This window comes from Choloepus didactylus, chromosome 20 (assembly GCF_015220235.1).
Source record: "Choloepus didactylus isolate mChoDid1 chromosome 20, mChoDid1.pri, whole genome shotgun sequence".
NCBI lineage: Eukaryota > Metazoa > Chordata > Mammalia > Pilosa > Megalonychidae > Choloepus > Choloepus didactylus.
In genome coordinates this window covers 16,131,239-16,147,488 of record NC_051326.1, presented here as the reverse complement: position 1 = coordinate 16,147,488, position 16,250 = coordinate 16,131,239, and the positions used below count along the sequence as shown (strand labels likewise).

The 16,250-nt window shown below is 42.9% G+C and overlaps 2 protein-coding genes and 1 long non-coding RNA gene across 3 annotated transcripts in view; 1 reads left to right on the top strand and 2 right to left on the bottom strand.

Annotated features, from left to right (window-relative positions):
- RBKS (ribokinase) overlaps window positions 1-7,321 on the top strand; it is a 109,935-nt gene extending 102,614 nt beyond the window's left edge. The window contains exon 8 of the mRNA XM_037812637.1: window positions 7,015-7,321. Within this exon, the coding sequence (XP_037668565.1) occupies window positions 7,015-7,188 (174 nt within the window). The 3' untranslated portion in view covers window positions 7,189-7,321. The remainder of the gene's footprint in view (window positions 1-7,014) is intronic.
- On the bottom strand, window positions 3,385-6,842 carry LOC119516337. Its single transcript, XR_005213278.1, has 3 exons — window positions 5,950-6,842; window positions 5,111-5,155; window positions 3,385-4,802 (listed from the first exon to the last, which is right to left on the bottom strand). It is a non-coding gene; the product is annotated as an uncharacterized LOC119516337 (long non-coding RNA).
- Window positions 7,322-8,881: 1,560 nt separating the features above from the next.
- Window positions 8,882-16,028, bottom strand: MRPL33 (mitochondrial ribosomal protein L33). Its single transcript, XM_037812638.1, has 4 exons — window positions 15,934-16,028; window positions 15,069-15,087; window positions 13,219-13,325; window positions 8,882-9,107 (listed from the first exon to the last, which is right to left on the bottom strand). Exons 1-4 carry the CDS (start codon window positions 15,968-15,970, stop codon window positions 9,058-9,060), a joined length of 213 nt encoding a protein of 70 aa, XP_037668566.1. The 5' UTR covers window positions 15,971-16,028; the 3' UTR covers window positions 8,882-9,057.
- Window positions 16,029-16,250: the final 222 nt, after the last annotated feature.

Genomic DNA, 16,250 nt, shown 5'->3' with positions numbered 1-16,250 from the left:
CCGGGCATTCGTGGGACAATGTTTGCTTCTAGCCTGACCTCTCAGCCACCCATCCTCCTGACAGCCCTTGGTGCAGTCAGCGCTCATTTCCGCTATGAGCTGGGCACTACAGTGTCCTGGGATACGGAGGTGACTGAGGCAGTCTTCCCACCCTCAGGGAGGGCAGGGCTGGTGGGATCAGGGAAGGCTTCCTGGAAGAAGCTTCACATAGAGCTTTGAACTATAGTACTAGTTCAATAAATATGTGATGACCAAGTTAATGTCTGAATTGAGTCTTTAAAAGTGAGTAGGCATGGGGATGTGTGCACAACTATATGATGATACTTGAGCCAGTGATTGTATACCTCACATGGTTTGTATGGTATGTGAATTTATCTCAATAAAATTGCATTTTTTTTAAAAAATGAGTAGGAGTTAGTCTAGGGAAAAAGTCCAAGCCAGGGTGGCTCCATGAACAGATTCAAAGTTCCTTAAGCTAGTAGGGAGAAGTTAAGAGGTGAAACTGGAAAAGTGGGTGAGGGAGCCTCATACGATATGTCGAGGACCTAAAATTGAGAGATGAGAAACTGTTAAAGGGCTGGAGGTAGGCACTGATATGGACAGACTGATATGGACAGACTGACAAGGAGGGACAAGGAGGGGCCAGACCAGAGGCAGAGTGAGGCGTTACCACGGTCGTCTAAAGGTGATGCGAGCCTGTAGTAGGGCAGGGTCGTGGGGATTGAGAAGAAAGAACAGATTTGAGAAATATTTAGGATTTCAACTTGCAACTGGTGATGGATTAGGTAGGTAGGAGGGTGCCCTCCAGAAGACCCCCGGGTTTGCAGCATGGACATGTCACAGACCGAAGCTGAAGGTAGAAATCGGCCCATGTTCCTGCAGAATCACAAGTTCGGTGCAGGTCTGTTGAGTGAGCAATGCCTGCGAGCGACACCTGGTTGAGCAGGCACAGGATTGCATCCCAAGACTGAGGAGACTGGGCTACAGATACTGGGTTAGGACTCCTCATGGTCACAGCAGTTGAAACAACAACGGTAGTTGAGATGCCCAGGAAATTATGGAGGATGAGAAGGGCAGGGGGCCAAGGACAGAACCCAGGGGTCCACCAGTATGAATGGGGTGGGAGGAGGACAAGGAACCTCATCTTAGAGACAGGAAGGGTCAGAGATACAGGGGACCCAGGAGAGTCCCTCACCACTCTGTGCTTCTTCCCTGATCCACTTTGCAGTTCTTCTCTCCCTCTGGAACCTTCTGCTGAAGCCCTCTGGCCGCCCTATGCCTTGTAAATAAGCTCCCTTGCATCCTTACTGCCCTCTCAAGTGAAAGCTGTTCCTGATCCCAAAGCCCATTCACTGCAGCTTCCAGCCACCCCTCCTCTACCCTCCTAAAAAGTCCCTGCAACTTGGAGGTCCTTGCAGTTCAGTGACAGCACCCTCAACCTCCTTTCCTGATCATTCTCTGTTTATCTAAGACTGTGGCATCTCCAGCACCATCTTCCTCTTCACCCCACTGCTCCCAGCATATGGGATGGCCTCGGAGCTGTGAGGATGAACCATTACTGAGTCGCCTGGTCCCTCGATGCCCACAGCTTCAGTGACCCTCCTCTCCACACCACTTCAGTCACCTCTCCCCCACCCACCCCCCATGACTCCCAGGACATTGTATCACCTGGAACCACTTCTGTAGCCATAGCTGCACGTCCTAAATCAGCTCTCTTACCTCTTCTCCTCCACTTGTTCTCGGCCCCCCTTTCCTTGGTTCCCTCCATTTTCTCCCACTCTGTTCATTCCCTCCTGACTTCTTTTCCTTCCTTGTCCAGACTAGATTCTCTGGTTGTTCTTCTGAAGTATTCCTTCCTGAAACTTTGATTCCTTTGCACCCCCACCCTTTCCTCACACTTGCCCAGGACAACTCTAGTTCACATTCTCTTCTCTATTTCTGCCCCAAGCCCACAGAGGAACACAGGGCCCCATCTAGAAGAACTTCCTAGAAGTTCATGGTCTTCAGCCTCCATCCCTGTCGTTCCTCATCAGTGCAGAAAGCATGAGCTCTTCCCCTGGTGACATGGCAACGCTTGAGCAGTAGCCAAAAGCCCTCCCCGCCCCACCCCTCCAAATAGCTTCTCCTCCTGCCCTGTGGCTGGATTCCACACACAAGTCCTTGGTACAAATCCTGGCTGCCGTTTGCCACATTTTCTTCTTCTTCTTCTTCTTCTTCTTCTTACCTTGGGCAAGTTATTTAACCTCAAATCCCAATCTCCTCCACTTTAAAATAAGGATCGCCCAGGGGTGCCATTAGCCTCTATGGCGCTTTGTGCAAATCAGAATAAAGTGCCTCTCTGGTAGGCACACCCACACCCCCTCTGCTGGGTACCTCTGTGCGTGCAAACTTATATAACCATCCACTGCAGCCCCAGCGACACCCGTCTCCTGGGCTTCCTGTGAAAAGTAAGGGTGAAAACATGCAACACGCCCCTCAGAAAGCCTGACTGCAGAACCTCAGTAAAAAAAGAGCTAATGTAGTCCCCCGGCACTTGGATTAACATGCGGGTGCATCAGCTGGGGCCCCAGGATTTGCCAGCATGCAGAGCCCTGAGGAACTGGGACACGAGCAGAGTTAAGTTCAGTGAGGGAGCAGACCCACGGGCATAATCAATTGCCCCAGGAAGGCAAAGGGCCGTGGGAAGAGGTGGGGGAGGAGACGGTGTGGACAGGTAGAGAGGCTGTTTCTGAGAGCTAGAAGGAAAATGAGAAACCAACCTCCCCCAGGCCACACTGCCTCAGTTCCTAACAACAGTGACTCCCCAACCCTAGCCCACACCCCCAGCTCTGGGGTGCTGTCCCTAGGAGCTCCCTCCCACTCTCCCTTTGGGGTCCTCTGGCCATCTACCCATGAGTGTCACCCCTGCCCCACCAGCCCCACAGAGAGCCTCCACCCCACAAAGAGCCTGGTGATCCATGGGGTGTGTTTTGCTGTCCTGTCACTTCACTGATAGATATTCCAGCTGCCTGCGTGCATATCGCAGCCCAGAACTTCTCAGAGCCCAGGTGTGTGAAGACCATCAGGAGAGCAGGGATTTCAGAATGCCACATCCATTCTGTAAGAATGGCTCTTCCTTAAGAGGAAATCGTTGTGAGAAGGCAATGGATAATAGCCACATGGGTGTTTTTATTAAAGGAAGATGAATTATGCCATCACCGCTTTTTGTTAAAACCATCAGGTTCTATCAATGAGAACTCATCCATTATTCCACGAATGATTGATTGGAAAGTACTTTGCTTACAGGAAAATCACAGTGATACAATACAGCTTCCACTTTTAAAGCACTTTCCATTTTAAAAACATCATACCAATGTATAAAAATAGTTATACTGGAGATGCGAATCAACAGCCAAGTAATTTATTGGCACTTGAAAGCCTTGTGGTATAAATAGATTCAACAATGAGAGTATCAAGTAAATCGGCCATGGCAACCTAACCTCCGTTTTCACTAAAGCAAAAGAAAGTCACGTGTAATTCAGCAAGGAACATGCGGCCACCTTGGGAGAGCTCACAGAAGGAGAACCCTGTGGGACTAGCACCAGCGGTCAGGTCAGCTCAAAGCACGGGACGAGGCAACATGGAAGAGACAGAGGGGACAGAGAAGTGGTCTCTGCCCTCAGAGTTTTCAAAAGTAGCCCAGACTCTAAGCCTGAACAAAAACTATTCAGTACAAGGTATCATCTTAAGAGAAATACAAAGAATTACGAAAAGTCAAAAGGAAGAGAGATTCTTCTCAGCTTGATGATTTCCTTTGTTTTTTCCTGTCTCCCTGCCCTGTGTGGTGTTACGTGAAAAGAGCTGGAATCAGCTGGTCCTGGATTCAAAGTGCAGCTAAGCCATTTACTAACCTTGTGACCCTGGACAAATTATTTATGGTCTCTCAGACTCAGTTTCCTCAAGTTTCAGTGGGACTCACTGTAAAGATGATATGAGGTCAGTGTTGTGTATGTGGATATGAAGTACCCAGCTTTGCTGCCTCCTGATACAGAGCAAACAAGAGAATTTCACTCCCTTCCTTCCCCTTCCATTCCTCTGGGAAGGTTAAGCCGTCCTTTTCCACCCTTCTCATTCTTAAATCTCAAGGATCTTTCCCATCCTTGGATGTAATGTGACTTTTTCAGGCAGCACTTGTTGCCTTCACACCATTGAGCCAATGGCTCCTGTCAGCCAGGAACCTCCTCCTGCTTTGGGTTTTGGGACTCAGTGGCCCAACTGCTTCCCTCATGGCTCAACCACCTGGAGCAGCTGGGAACTGCTCCGTTAGCAAGTATTTATTGAACACATACTACTTTTAAGGAATTCTGGACTCTGGGAAGTTGTCAAAGAAAGAAGACAAGATTTCTGACCTCTCATAAATTTTAACACATGGGGGTTGCCTTAGTCAAGGTTCTTGGTTGAAAACAAAAGAAATCAACTTTGAATGATTTAAGCAGAATATACGTCAGGTAGCTTACAGAATCACTGGGAGGTCAGGAGCCCCAGACTCGCTCGTGAACAGGACTCCAAATCCAAATGCAGTGCTGGCAGCGAGAGCACCCAGCCTGCACCGCTGAGACCTGGGCCACCAGCCCGGGCACTGGATGCATCACACCGGTGCTGCCATGAACATCCCAGACCTCAAGTTTCCTGCAAGCTCCATCACAGCCAGAAAAGTGGGCATCCTGGTACCACTGTCCGTCCTTAGTTGTAGAGGAAGCTGCCTCGATGAGATGGGCATTCTCAAATGCAGGAAGGAGCGTCTCAATTCAGTTCAGCCTGGCCTGTCACACATGTGCATTTAATTGAATTAAGGAAAAGAGAGAAATCATTTAGAGGCAGAAATTGACCTACCTGAAAATCCAGAGTGACCAACTTTGATTTTTAAAACTTCCTTAATAAATTTTTTTATTTTGAAAAAATGTAAAACTTAGAGAAAAGTAGCAGTATTTCTATATATTCTTCACCTAATTTCAACGATTATTAGCACTTTGCCACATTTGTTTATTGCTGTCTCTCAAAATACATAAATATACTCTTTTTTTATTTCTGAACCATTTGAGAGTAAGTTGCAGACATCGTGACTCCTTACCTTTCATTTCAGGATTATCTCCTAATTCATTTCAGGATGTATCTCCTAACAACAAGGACATAAAATTACAATACAATTATCAAATTCAGGAAATTTAGCGCTGAAATAATCTCATCTTATAGACAGCCCAATAACATCCCAGTAAAATTCTTTATAGTTGTGTTTTCGGTTTCTTTTGTTTGTGTCCCAGATCCAGTCCAGGTTCTGTCTCGTGAGCTCACTCTGGTGTCTTTTGTTCTTTGGGCCTTCCATCTCTCCATAATGTCTCATTCTATAAGAACCCCCTTCTTCAGGAAGGCTTTCTTCACATCCTTTTTGTTGAAATCCAACAGCATTTATGAGCTCTGCCAAACTATTTAGCACTTCATACATGGTAGATTTTACTCCTTCTTTGGTGCCCATCACAGAGCTGGCACATCACTCATTAAAGACTTCAGCTGCTACTGGAACAATCTTACATGCCAAGGCTCTTTTTAAAGGCTCAAGTATAGTCTGAAGATTTGTTATGAAAGCTCTTGGGTCTAAGGACCAGCAAACTGGGAAAAAAAAAAAAACTGGAGAATGACCCTGCAAGCTGTTTAGTACCAGAATGGTTTTTCAAGCAACATTGGGCAGTCACATTTAAATTGTTTTAAACTCGTTTATTAGACATACATGTGATTAGGTATTGTCCTGCCTTAAGACAGAGGTCATTAGGTGTTTTTATGGTGCTTTCTAAGTCCATGGGTTCCTATATGGCCTTCACCAACTGTACATTTGGAGCTTCAGATAAAAAGGAAAGAAAGAAACCAGATACGTTCCTCTTTTTAGTTTGCAAATAACATCTGGATGGCACTCACCAGTCTCTACTTGACATTTTTTTATGGAGAAATGGCTGGTTCTAGGGCTGGAGCAGGGAATATTCAAGATGAGCCTGGGACATCCTGTAATGCCAGAAAGTTAAAAACAAACACTCAAAATAAAAAGGATCAGGATATGTCATAGAGACATAGGAGCCAACTTTTTGTACTCCCTATGGCCAAAGCTAGAACAATTTAAGCAACAAAATAAATAACATTAGATTATAACCTAAAGAATAAATATCCATGAGCTCATACTAATATAAATAAGTGATTGAATAAATAAATAACTAGGACAAAAGAGACAAATCTCCCATACATAAGAATTCCAAATAATTTATGTAGATACTCAATCTTAGAGCATAACTCCCCACCTCTTAAGTGTGGACTACACTTGGTGACTTGCTTCCAAAGAGACTAATATGAAAAGATGGAGATGGGGGGCAGGGGAGTAAATTGACAGTGAAGAAACAGTACCTCAGCCAAGTGATCAAGGTCAACATCAACAGTGATAACTTATGGTCACAGTATGTACTTGGTATGATGTGATGAGAATGACACTTCTCCACTGTGGTCTTCCTCCCCAAACCTTAACCCCAGTTGAACCATGAGAAAAACATCAGGCATATCCCCCTTGAGGAACAAGCTACAAAACACCTGCCCAGCACTCCTGAAAACCATCACGGTCATCAGAAACATGGAAAGTCAGAGAAACTTTACAGTCAAGAAGAGTCTAAGGCGACATGACAACTAAATGTACTATGGGATCCTGGGTGGGATCCTGAAAAAGAAAAAGGACATTAGGTAAAAGCAAGTATGATCCAAAACAAGGATGGCATTCAGTTATAATAACAAATATCAATATTAGTTCACTAGTTGTACAGCTGTACCATAGTAACGTAAGCTGTTAAAACTGGGTGTGGCAATTCTCTGTACTATCCTTGCACCTTTTCTGTAAATCTGAAACTATCCTAAATAAAGAAGCGTATTGAAATATATTTTTAAGGCAGTTTGGGCAACTGATTGACCACATGCTTATCTCCTTAACTCTAATTTTAATTACAGGGTGCTGGTGACAGTTTTGTAGGCGCTCTGGCCTTCTACATGGCTTACTATCCAAATTTGTCCTTGGAAGAAATGCTCAAGAGATCCAATTTCATCGCAGCAGTCAGCGTCCAGGTGGCAGGAACACAGTCATCTTACCCATACAAAAAAGACCTGCCATTCGCTCTGTTTTGATTGTTTTTAATCCCAAAACAAATGTACATGGAAATAAAATGTATTTGGGGTGAGTGCTCTTAACTGGTGGTTTACCATAAATTGTCCTCTTCTCCTTTCTTTGCAAATATTATATTCATTTACTAACAGTCTCCTCAAGCTTTCATTTGTTGACTTATAATGTTTTTTGCTTTGCATGCATTTGTCAGAGCCAACCAGAACTAAGGATTTCATGATGAGGAGCCATACAAATAGTCCCACTACTGAGGGACCAGCACTCTATTGCCAGAGGATCAGTCACATGATACGTGCACCACACCAAGGGGTGGTGGACACAAATGTCCAGAGTTGGGGCAGGACTGTTAAATAGGGGTGGGGGGGCTTGTGAACTGGACAGCTCAGTTTCTAAGGGGACAGGTGACATTCAGCTTTAGCTTAGTGTTGCAAAGCTTCTAGTTTTTCGAGAGAAGCCAGATATTTGGATATGTGTTAAAATCTTTCAATGCTTAAAAACCAGCAACTGATTTTTTTGGCTTTGTTTTTAAATGTAAACAGCATCTGTGGGCCACAGTCCTTGGGCTGAACTTGTTTACAAGTCATTTGTTAAATCAAATTTTAAGTTTAAAAAAAAGCCATTCATGCATGTCACAGACCCTTTACCTTGGCTTAGCTAGTATCAGGTGAAGGATTTTTCTTGTAACCCAAGATCACTGTGTATAGTTTCAGTCTAAAATGGAGAGTCAAGATCTCACCTGTTACAGCTTTTGAACCAGAGCTTTAACAAAAGGCATTAAAAAATAGCTGATTGAGTGGAATGCCAAAATCCTGACTCGACAACTGTCTCCACCTAGTTCCACTTCCCGAGAGCTACTCTTGCATTTCCTCCAGAGACACAGATTGAGCAATGGAGAGGAGACACCTGTTATTTCAGAGCTAGCCTTAGGTTCTTACTTATGGCCATGGTGGGCATTCTATCAAATGCTTCAAATGGGGTAGACGATGAGCCAGCAGAGCTCAAAAAAGATCTTTCTTACCTTCAGCCAGATACGTGACAAAGAAAGGAGAAAGGGGGACAATTTTGAAAATTTGTGGGAAACAGTTTGAGGGAGAAAGGGTACAGATCTGGGTAGGGAAAGGGTCCTAACCCAAACACGGCAGATTATCAGAGGGATTTCCAGGCTGGTTGGCTGTGTGGTACCACCGGGCCCCTGAAGCCCTAGCAGTTGGCTGTGTGGACGTAAAGTATAGGTCTTCTTACTAAAATAAAAATTTTAAAAGATCTAGGGGATAAAGCTCTCCTAGAAAATCCTAGGTATTGTTTTGGTGACCTGGATTTGAGAATATGGATTAATGGCATTTTTCCAAGCATACTGGCACAAAAATAGAGGTTTTCTTGGTCTCTTCTGTGATACAAGGCTCCCTTCTTATCACTCCTGTTCGCCCTTGACATCTTTGTTGGGACAAGATGACTTCGAGTGTGACTCTGCCTTTTCGCTGAAGGACAAGGAGGAGCAGAGTCTCATTCTGGAAAATTTTAACTTCTATTATATGAAACAATGGTTACTTTTTAGTAATATGCTTGATTTTTAAAATTTCAAATAGTGGGAAAAAACATCACTAACAGAAAACAGTACTGGCTATTTTCATATTTTTTTATTAAGGGCTATAAAATATCCAGAAAAATAAATAAATGTGATGCAGTGATATATGTCCTAATATGAAGAACTTCCTTTCACTGCATTGTTTTCCTTCACAATGGCCTTCAAATCACAGGAGGCAGTGATTCCATGCATTTCCTCTTCTTTTATTACACACTGCAGGATTTCTGAATCAGTATCCCCGCCCTCCAGTCTTCTCATTTATAAATCAAATTCCTTTTCAATCCATTGTTCAGAGGGAACGTATTTTTTTCTCTTCCACAAAGAGGACTTTTTTGTTCACTGTGGGGGAAAAACAGGATTATAGTGCAAAACTATAAAATGTCATCACCTTTTTTGTTAAAAATACCTATCAGGCCATGAGCCCTCTCCTTTCTTTTATCTCTTACTTTACTATTCCTTTGACATGAGGATGGAGCTGACTTAAACTCAGTTTTCTCAGTCCCAGAGGCCAGAGCAGACTGGAGAAAATAGTAGGAAAAACAAGGGGAGGGCCACCAGTCAATCGGTGGTGTCCTTGATAAATCACAAGGTCAATTTTCAAGCAGTATGAAATATTCAAATTAAAAAAGAAAATTAGGGGCGAAAGTGGAAAACAGTGTGTTCACCTAGTTAAAGTCTACTCTTGCAGAAGGACAGACCAGGAGCTGAACTCCAGAAAAAGAGAAGGCAAGAACTGAGCAGAAAAATCAGCCTGGCTGACAAGACAAAATACACAGTAAACCCTGTGCTTTCCAGATATGGTTTAACACACCCATTTTAGTGTGGCAATACAATTGATATTATAACCAAAATCTCATTGTTGCAAGCACCATTAGAGTCTAATTCTCTGAAATAAAACCAGAATAAAAATGCTCACTGCCTGGATGAGACTGGATGCTGGGAAATAAGGTTTTCACAGTTCCTAACTAATGCTCTAACACACTCCATTAACCTCTAACACCCCCCACCTACATCTCCTAATTCCTCTTTGCCAAAAATCCAAAAACACCACACCCAGGAAGATCCAGGACCTCAAAGGACTATGACTATGACATAACTACTCCTCACTTGTCTCTATCATACTATGAAGAGACTTCAGCTGTATTTTATCTTCTTCTTCTGCAGTCAATATGGAGACTCCAAAGAAATTCCCAAACTGTCTGGTTAACAATTAGCTAGGGAGCTTATTTAAAATCCATTCCCACTTCTCACTTCCATCCCTACCCTAATTCTGGTTCAGAAGATCTAGAGTGGGACTAGAAGTCTCCATTTTTTACAGCTCCTCAGGGGATTCTGATGGGCAGCTAGAGTTAAGAACCATTAGCTAATCAACAGAATTTTATCCATAATAGTAATAAAATAATAAAACATATATTACATTGTTCATGAGGGATATTTTAACATACTTAAAATCATGTAAAATTAAATATAAATAGAACTGATCCTCCTGGATGCCAAGGAGACAACAAAGCATTACAAGATGATGGTAAAGAACCAAATAGTCTCCTATCACATGCTATTATTAACTGGAAGAAATACATCCCCCATGTTATTCTACATGGAACTAAAAATGGGTAGAAAGGGAACTTGTCTCACTGACACCCAATCAGGAGACTATTTAAATGACCCTGACAAGAGTGACCAGTTTAGTAAAGCAAGGTTTTATTTAGGAAAAGTATGACTGATTCACTGCCTTTTTTCCCTTAACTCAAAGAATGTCTCAGTCCACAGAACTGTGCTAGGCTATGTGGAGTTTACAAAAGTGTAAGAGTCCCTGATTTAACATATCAGTACACCATGAGGGGCCCACGTGAATGCCGTAAGCCCCACAGGAATGGAAAGCCCACAAGAATGGACTGGAGAGTGAGGGAGGGCCTCGTGGAGAGGGTCACGCTTGGCCCCAGAAGCAGCAGCATTTGGGATGAACTGAGCCAGGACAATAGCATGTGGTGTAGGGAATGGTGGCAGGAGGCAGGAATGTCATTGGGGCTCCAGGGCCTTGAATGTTAGGTTGACCACAAAGGAGGGTCTTGATATTAAAAAAAAAAAAAAGTTTTAGAAAGATTAATTTGGCTCCATGTAATAGAAAAGAAAAGTAGGGAGCTTGGAGTCAGGAATGCTGGGTTCAAACCGTGACTCTGCTGCTTATCAGCTGTGAGTCCTTGGGCAAAGTTCTTTAACACTCTAGCCTCAGTTTCCTTCCCTGTGAAAAGGTCAACACCATCGTTGCCAGATGCACCATGAGCACTCTGTACATGTTCCCATGAGCGGAAATGACACACTGCTATCCACAATCATAAACATAAATTAATTTTCTGCTAAAATATTTGCTGTGTAATTCACAGAAGCATGAGTCTGGCAAATTCTCTTCCTAGACCTAACCTAAATCTAGTCTGCTTCAATTAAAGTCTATTGTCTTGTTTGGTCATCCAAGGAATTAAAACTGACAAGTTTTCATTCTCCTTATAATAAGCCTTTGTATATTTTAACAAAGTTTAATAAGCTTATTCCTCAGCCTTTAAACCTTTCTCCTTGGAAATGAGAAACGATGTATGGGAAAAAGGTGTTCTGAAAGGGAGAGGCATGTGTGGCTGGCTGTGGCCACAGAGTGTACTAGGAAATGCTCAAATCATTAGGAAATTTTCCACATTTCCTTACCTGATTTCCTTCATAAAGCAGGCTAATCATAAAGCAGGCTAACAAAACACCCTTTAATCTAACTATTTACTCATTGAGGTATGTATGTATGTATGTATGTATGTATGTATGTATGTATGTATAAACAAACAAACTGGGAGAACTGCCAAGCTGTCTGGCATCCTGCCATGGGGCAGGCCCCAGGGCAAGCACCTTGATCACACAAGCCTGCTGGACATTCAAAGGTGGGCAGAAAGCCAGGCACTCTATCCCAGAACATGCTCTCCTTCAGAAAAAATAAAAGTTGTGCTGTCAAGGCTAAGACCATTTCCTTATCAGAAAAGTTCCAATTGTCTGCTTGAAATTTATACATGAATCTTTCCTCCAATTTCAACTTACGACAAGTGTTTATTGTTTTATCCTTTTCCAATCTCAAAACTTAAATCTGACAAATAGTAAGTTCCTAATACCTCCATACTAAGGATGAAATCCCAATACATTTTCATAATTGAAATATCATAGATTATTCATGCAACATTTATTTAGTACTTATAAAATACTCCTAAAAATAAACTCTAAAGGCGCTAAATGGTAGAAAAACAATTACTTTATTGCAAAGTCATTATTTTTTGAGGTTTTACCAGCTGATTGATACAAAAAAATCGGAGGAAAAGGTTACACCAATCCCATATCATAACTTCTCATTCTAAGAATTTTTTCTACTGTGAGGAGTCATCCTGAAATCTGGACTCCTAATCCTTAGGTACAAACCAAGAATTCCCTTTTTATGATAATGAATGTCCAGAAATTCCAGCACCATAAAAATAGCAGGGCATTTTATTTCTCTTAAAGAATGGAATTCAAGTAAATTAAGTTGATAAATGTGCTTCTCAGAGCCTTTTTTTTTTTTTTTTAAATACCTCCACATGTTAGTACAGACCTCGTCTTTGTAAGAAGCAATTATAACAGGGCTGTTTGGAAGCAAGGGCACAAAATTGAAAGAAATCTGCACATGAAATCCAGAAATAGGATGGACTTCCACCAATAGCAGTCGAGAGCTGACTCTATTTTGTCTGCAAGCAGGCAATCTGGCCTTGGGAACGCTTGTCTCTCTTGCACAAATACTTCTCCCATCTCCTGAGACCATTTAAAATTACCATTTATTATGGCACTGTAGCAGACAGTACAAAATGGAAAATCAAATTTCCTATTTTCCTGTACTAAACTATAGACACCATACCTGTTTAACTCAAATGTGACCCAGAAACTTGTCACTGTCAGACAAATGACCCAGGAGACCATACACTCCTTCTCAAAACACTCTTCTCTTTCTGTTTCCAGAACACTACCACTTATTCTCTTTACATGGCTGGGTTCTCACCTTCAGGGCCTTGGTTAACTATTCCCTCCTAGAAAGACCTTCCCTGTTACACCTATCTAAAGTAAGTTCCCCACCATCTCCCTCCAACTCTATCCTACATCTTGGCATCCTGGCTGTTTCTCTTATAACACTCATCATCGTTTGTAACTATTTCTCTCTCCCCCAAAAATGCCAAGAGTGTGGGTAGTGAGTCTGTCTGGCTTCCCGGTGTACCCCAGCACCTGGGTCAATAACTGGCGATACAGTAAACACTCAATACCTACTTGCTGAATGGATGCTCTCGTGTCAGAGGGGCCACAAAATTGCCAGGGATGCTCAGCATTAGTTTGGAAATGGAGCAACAGGCCTTGGAAGCATCTAAATCTTTTGTGGAGTAAATTCTCTGAATCTTACCAATTGGATCATAATGCAAAAGAGTCAGTTTTTCTCGCAGTCGGCTTCTCTTGGCATTGAAGCAGTAACCTGTCCCAGCCTGGCTCAGCATTTTCACCAGAATGGTTCTAAGATTTAAAAATAAACTGTTAAAAGCTAAGGACAGAGACTAAAATCAGGCACAGGGGGCTGGCAGATTTTGAGAATCCAATACAGCAGTAGCAGTTGTGGGAGATCACTTGGCCCTAAGAAGGTTTGGTTCTAAAACAGCCTGTGTTTTCCATAAAACACAATTGTCAACAGTTTGTTTTAATGCACAGAATGACTTGGTAGTGAGCTAACCGGAACAGCGCAGTAAGAACAAACAAGCCATGCTGCAGGACTAGACTCCGACACTCACCTCTCAGGAGGGGGGAAATACAAAAGCACCAGTAACCTCAACTGACCAGTCAAGAAAACGTAAAGACAGATGTCTCTGAAGAGCCCTCTCTTCCAGGGCATTAGCAATAGTACAATGAAGACAGGACAAAATAAAGGGATTAAAACTTTTAGACTGCTAATATACAAAACCTCATTTCCTTTCATATTTTGTTTAAGACAAGTTATAGTCATTCCAAAGCAAAAAGTTCACATTTGCCTCACTGGGCCCTTACCTTTTAATACCTTGTACTGTTCCTTTTTCATGTGTCTTATCTCCCCATCTAGACCATGTTATTGTACTTCTCATCTAATTCCAAAAAGAATTTGAAGTCTCTAAGACTGTATTATATATCTGTGCATTACTTGCCTTTCAGTGTTCAGCACAGAGCCTCATATAAAAGACAAACGATATTTATTTGTTGATAAAGATAGGTAATATTCATTCATTCAACAAAGATTCAACAAATATCTATTAAGTGCTTTACTCTATGGAAAGCACTATGGGAAACACAAAGCTACCTAAGGTTCTAGGAGCTAACACTGTAGTATGGAAGGTGAGTTGTGTACACAAGGTCTTTAAGTCAAGACATATATGGCAAATGTCACAGAAAGGGCACCAGGAGCATGAGAGGCAGGGAGCAGCTCACAGAAACCGAAGGCATGGGGGATTCCTTCACATGGGGGTATACGGAATGTCAACAAAAATAATCGGAATGCAGAAAGAGCTGTGGGAATCAATGAAAGATACTAAGAGGAAAACACTAAAATGCATGTTTTTCATTAACTTTAATTTTTTTAAAAAGCCTAATTTTAAAGATTTTTACATGTCTTGTGTTGTAAGCAAGACTGCTTTAGAATTTTCCTATTTTTAGCACCAAACACCAGTTTACTTCAGTTCTTGTCTACAAAATTTGAGAGAACAGTTTGGTAATTTTAGTCTCTCTGGTACATCATCTTTGCTGTTTTTGAAATGCTTATATACCAAGAACATAAAGGATCACAAAATTCATTAAAACAGGCTCTATGATTTAATCAAATCACAACTTGTTCCGCTGGATTCCTGGGGTAATCTCCAGAAAAACAGCCCCTTGTCCTCAATTTGAGGAAATAGAAATATGGCAAGAGTCCAAACAGCACAGATTAAGAGGGATGGTTTGTTTAGGAACATGACAGTGAGCACATAAATCTGGAACTAGATAACACAGCAAGAGCTCCTGGAAGCAAAGTATTTGAATGCTCACTGAAGTAAGCTAGATGGACAGAAGGAAAATAATTTCTGAAAAAGTTCATGGGGCTAAAATATATCAAGAAGTAAATTATCCTCAAACCAACTTTTAGAAAATCTAAACCAAATGCTTAATAGGATGTATTAGTAGTGGCTGACTAACAAATCTAACATAAACTTGTAAAATATATATTTAAAAAAAGAGAAAGAAAAAACCTTTACTTACTTTGACTTGCTCTTGGCAACTTTTTGTAGAGAAGAGAGGTTGAAAAAGAAAATAAAAATATCAGTTCATTATTTTTATGTAAAATTCATATAAATGTCTGTAATAACCAAAACTCTTAAAGTATGCCACAAGTGGTCACTCAGGTGACCATTTCCTAAGTATTAGGGATCCCATCAGGATTTTAGAGAAGAGAGATAAAAAGGTCCAATCGGACCAACACAATTCTGGATGCAATGTTTTGCACAATCTCACTTCAGTTGGAGTTGCTACCTTTTAAATCTTTCTAAAATGACATCTGCTCCATCTCTTCCTCTTCTAAGGTGCAAATATTTGCATGAATAAACTCTTGCTTGATAAGTTAACCAACGCAAACTGCAACAACATCACATCAGGTGGAGAAGGGACACTAAATCTAACCAGGAAGTCAGCCTGGTGCGGGGAAGCGCGCTGATGGGGGGTCAGCGAATTTCTTCGCTGCCCCTCTCAGGAGCCGGTTCCTCATCTTCCCAGTTCGAAACAGGTGGGCTAGAAATTCTGCGGTCCTTCCCAGGTAAGACGTCCAGTGACTCTGCTGGCACATCCCTATGGAGGACAGGGGGGAAGGCACCCCATACGCCTCCTCACCAGAACCGACAGACCCCGCGAACCGCAAGTGAACGGAGAACAAGCACCGCAGACCCTCAAGACTTCACTGGCCCCCTTCGGGGAGGGGCGCCGCGGGGCATGCTGGGCGTTGTAGTCTTCAAGGCCTAGGAAGTCCGCAGCGGCACCTGCCCCGTCCGGTCGCCCACCCACCCCCGCATCAGCCTAGGCCTGCCTGTCGCGGCCTCCCACCCTCGCCGCCGGCGCCTCCAGCCCCACTTACAGGACACCGCGCTTAGGAACATGGCGACTGCACCCATACAGTCTCGGTACTATCCTACGGCCCCTACGCACAACCACTTCCGGGGCACATGCCCGTTCCGGAAGAGGACGTTCGGGGGGGGTTGCCCAAAACCACGCCCCTCCGGTAAAAATACGCCGCCTCTCCTCCGGAAAACCTCAAAGCTAGTTCCTTAGGCACTGGTTCCTTTACCTTCGTGGTGGAGGTCCCCGTTCCCGCCCCTTCTACGACCGATTTTCTGGGCGCTGAGGGTTCGCGCCCCAGGCCCTAATTTTGGGTTCAGGGTCGGAATTCGGCGC

Excerpts from the sequence above, each read along its gene's own strand:
- MRPL33 (XM_037812638.1), bottom strand. The coding sequence starts at position 15,970 with ATGGGTGCAGTCGCCATGTTCCTAAGCGCGGTGTCCT. Across the intron at positions 9,108-13,218 it reads TTTGCATTATGATCCAATTG|TGAACAAAAAAGTCCTCTTT; the intron begins GTAAGATTCAGA and ends TTTCCCCCACAG.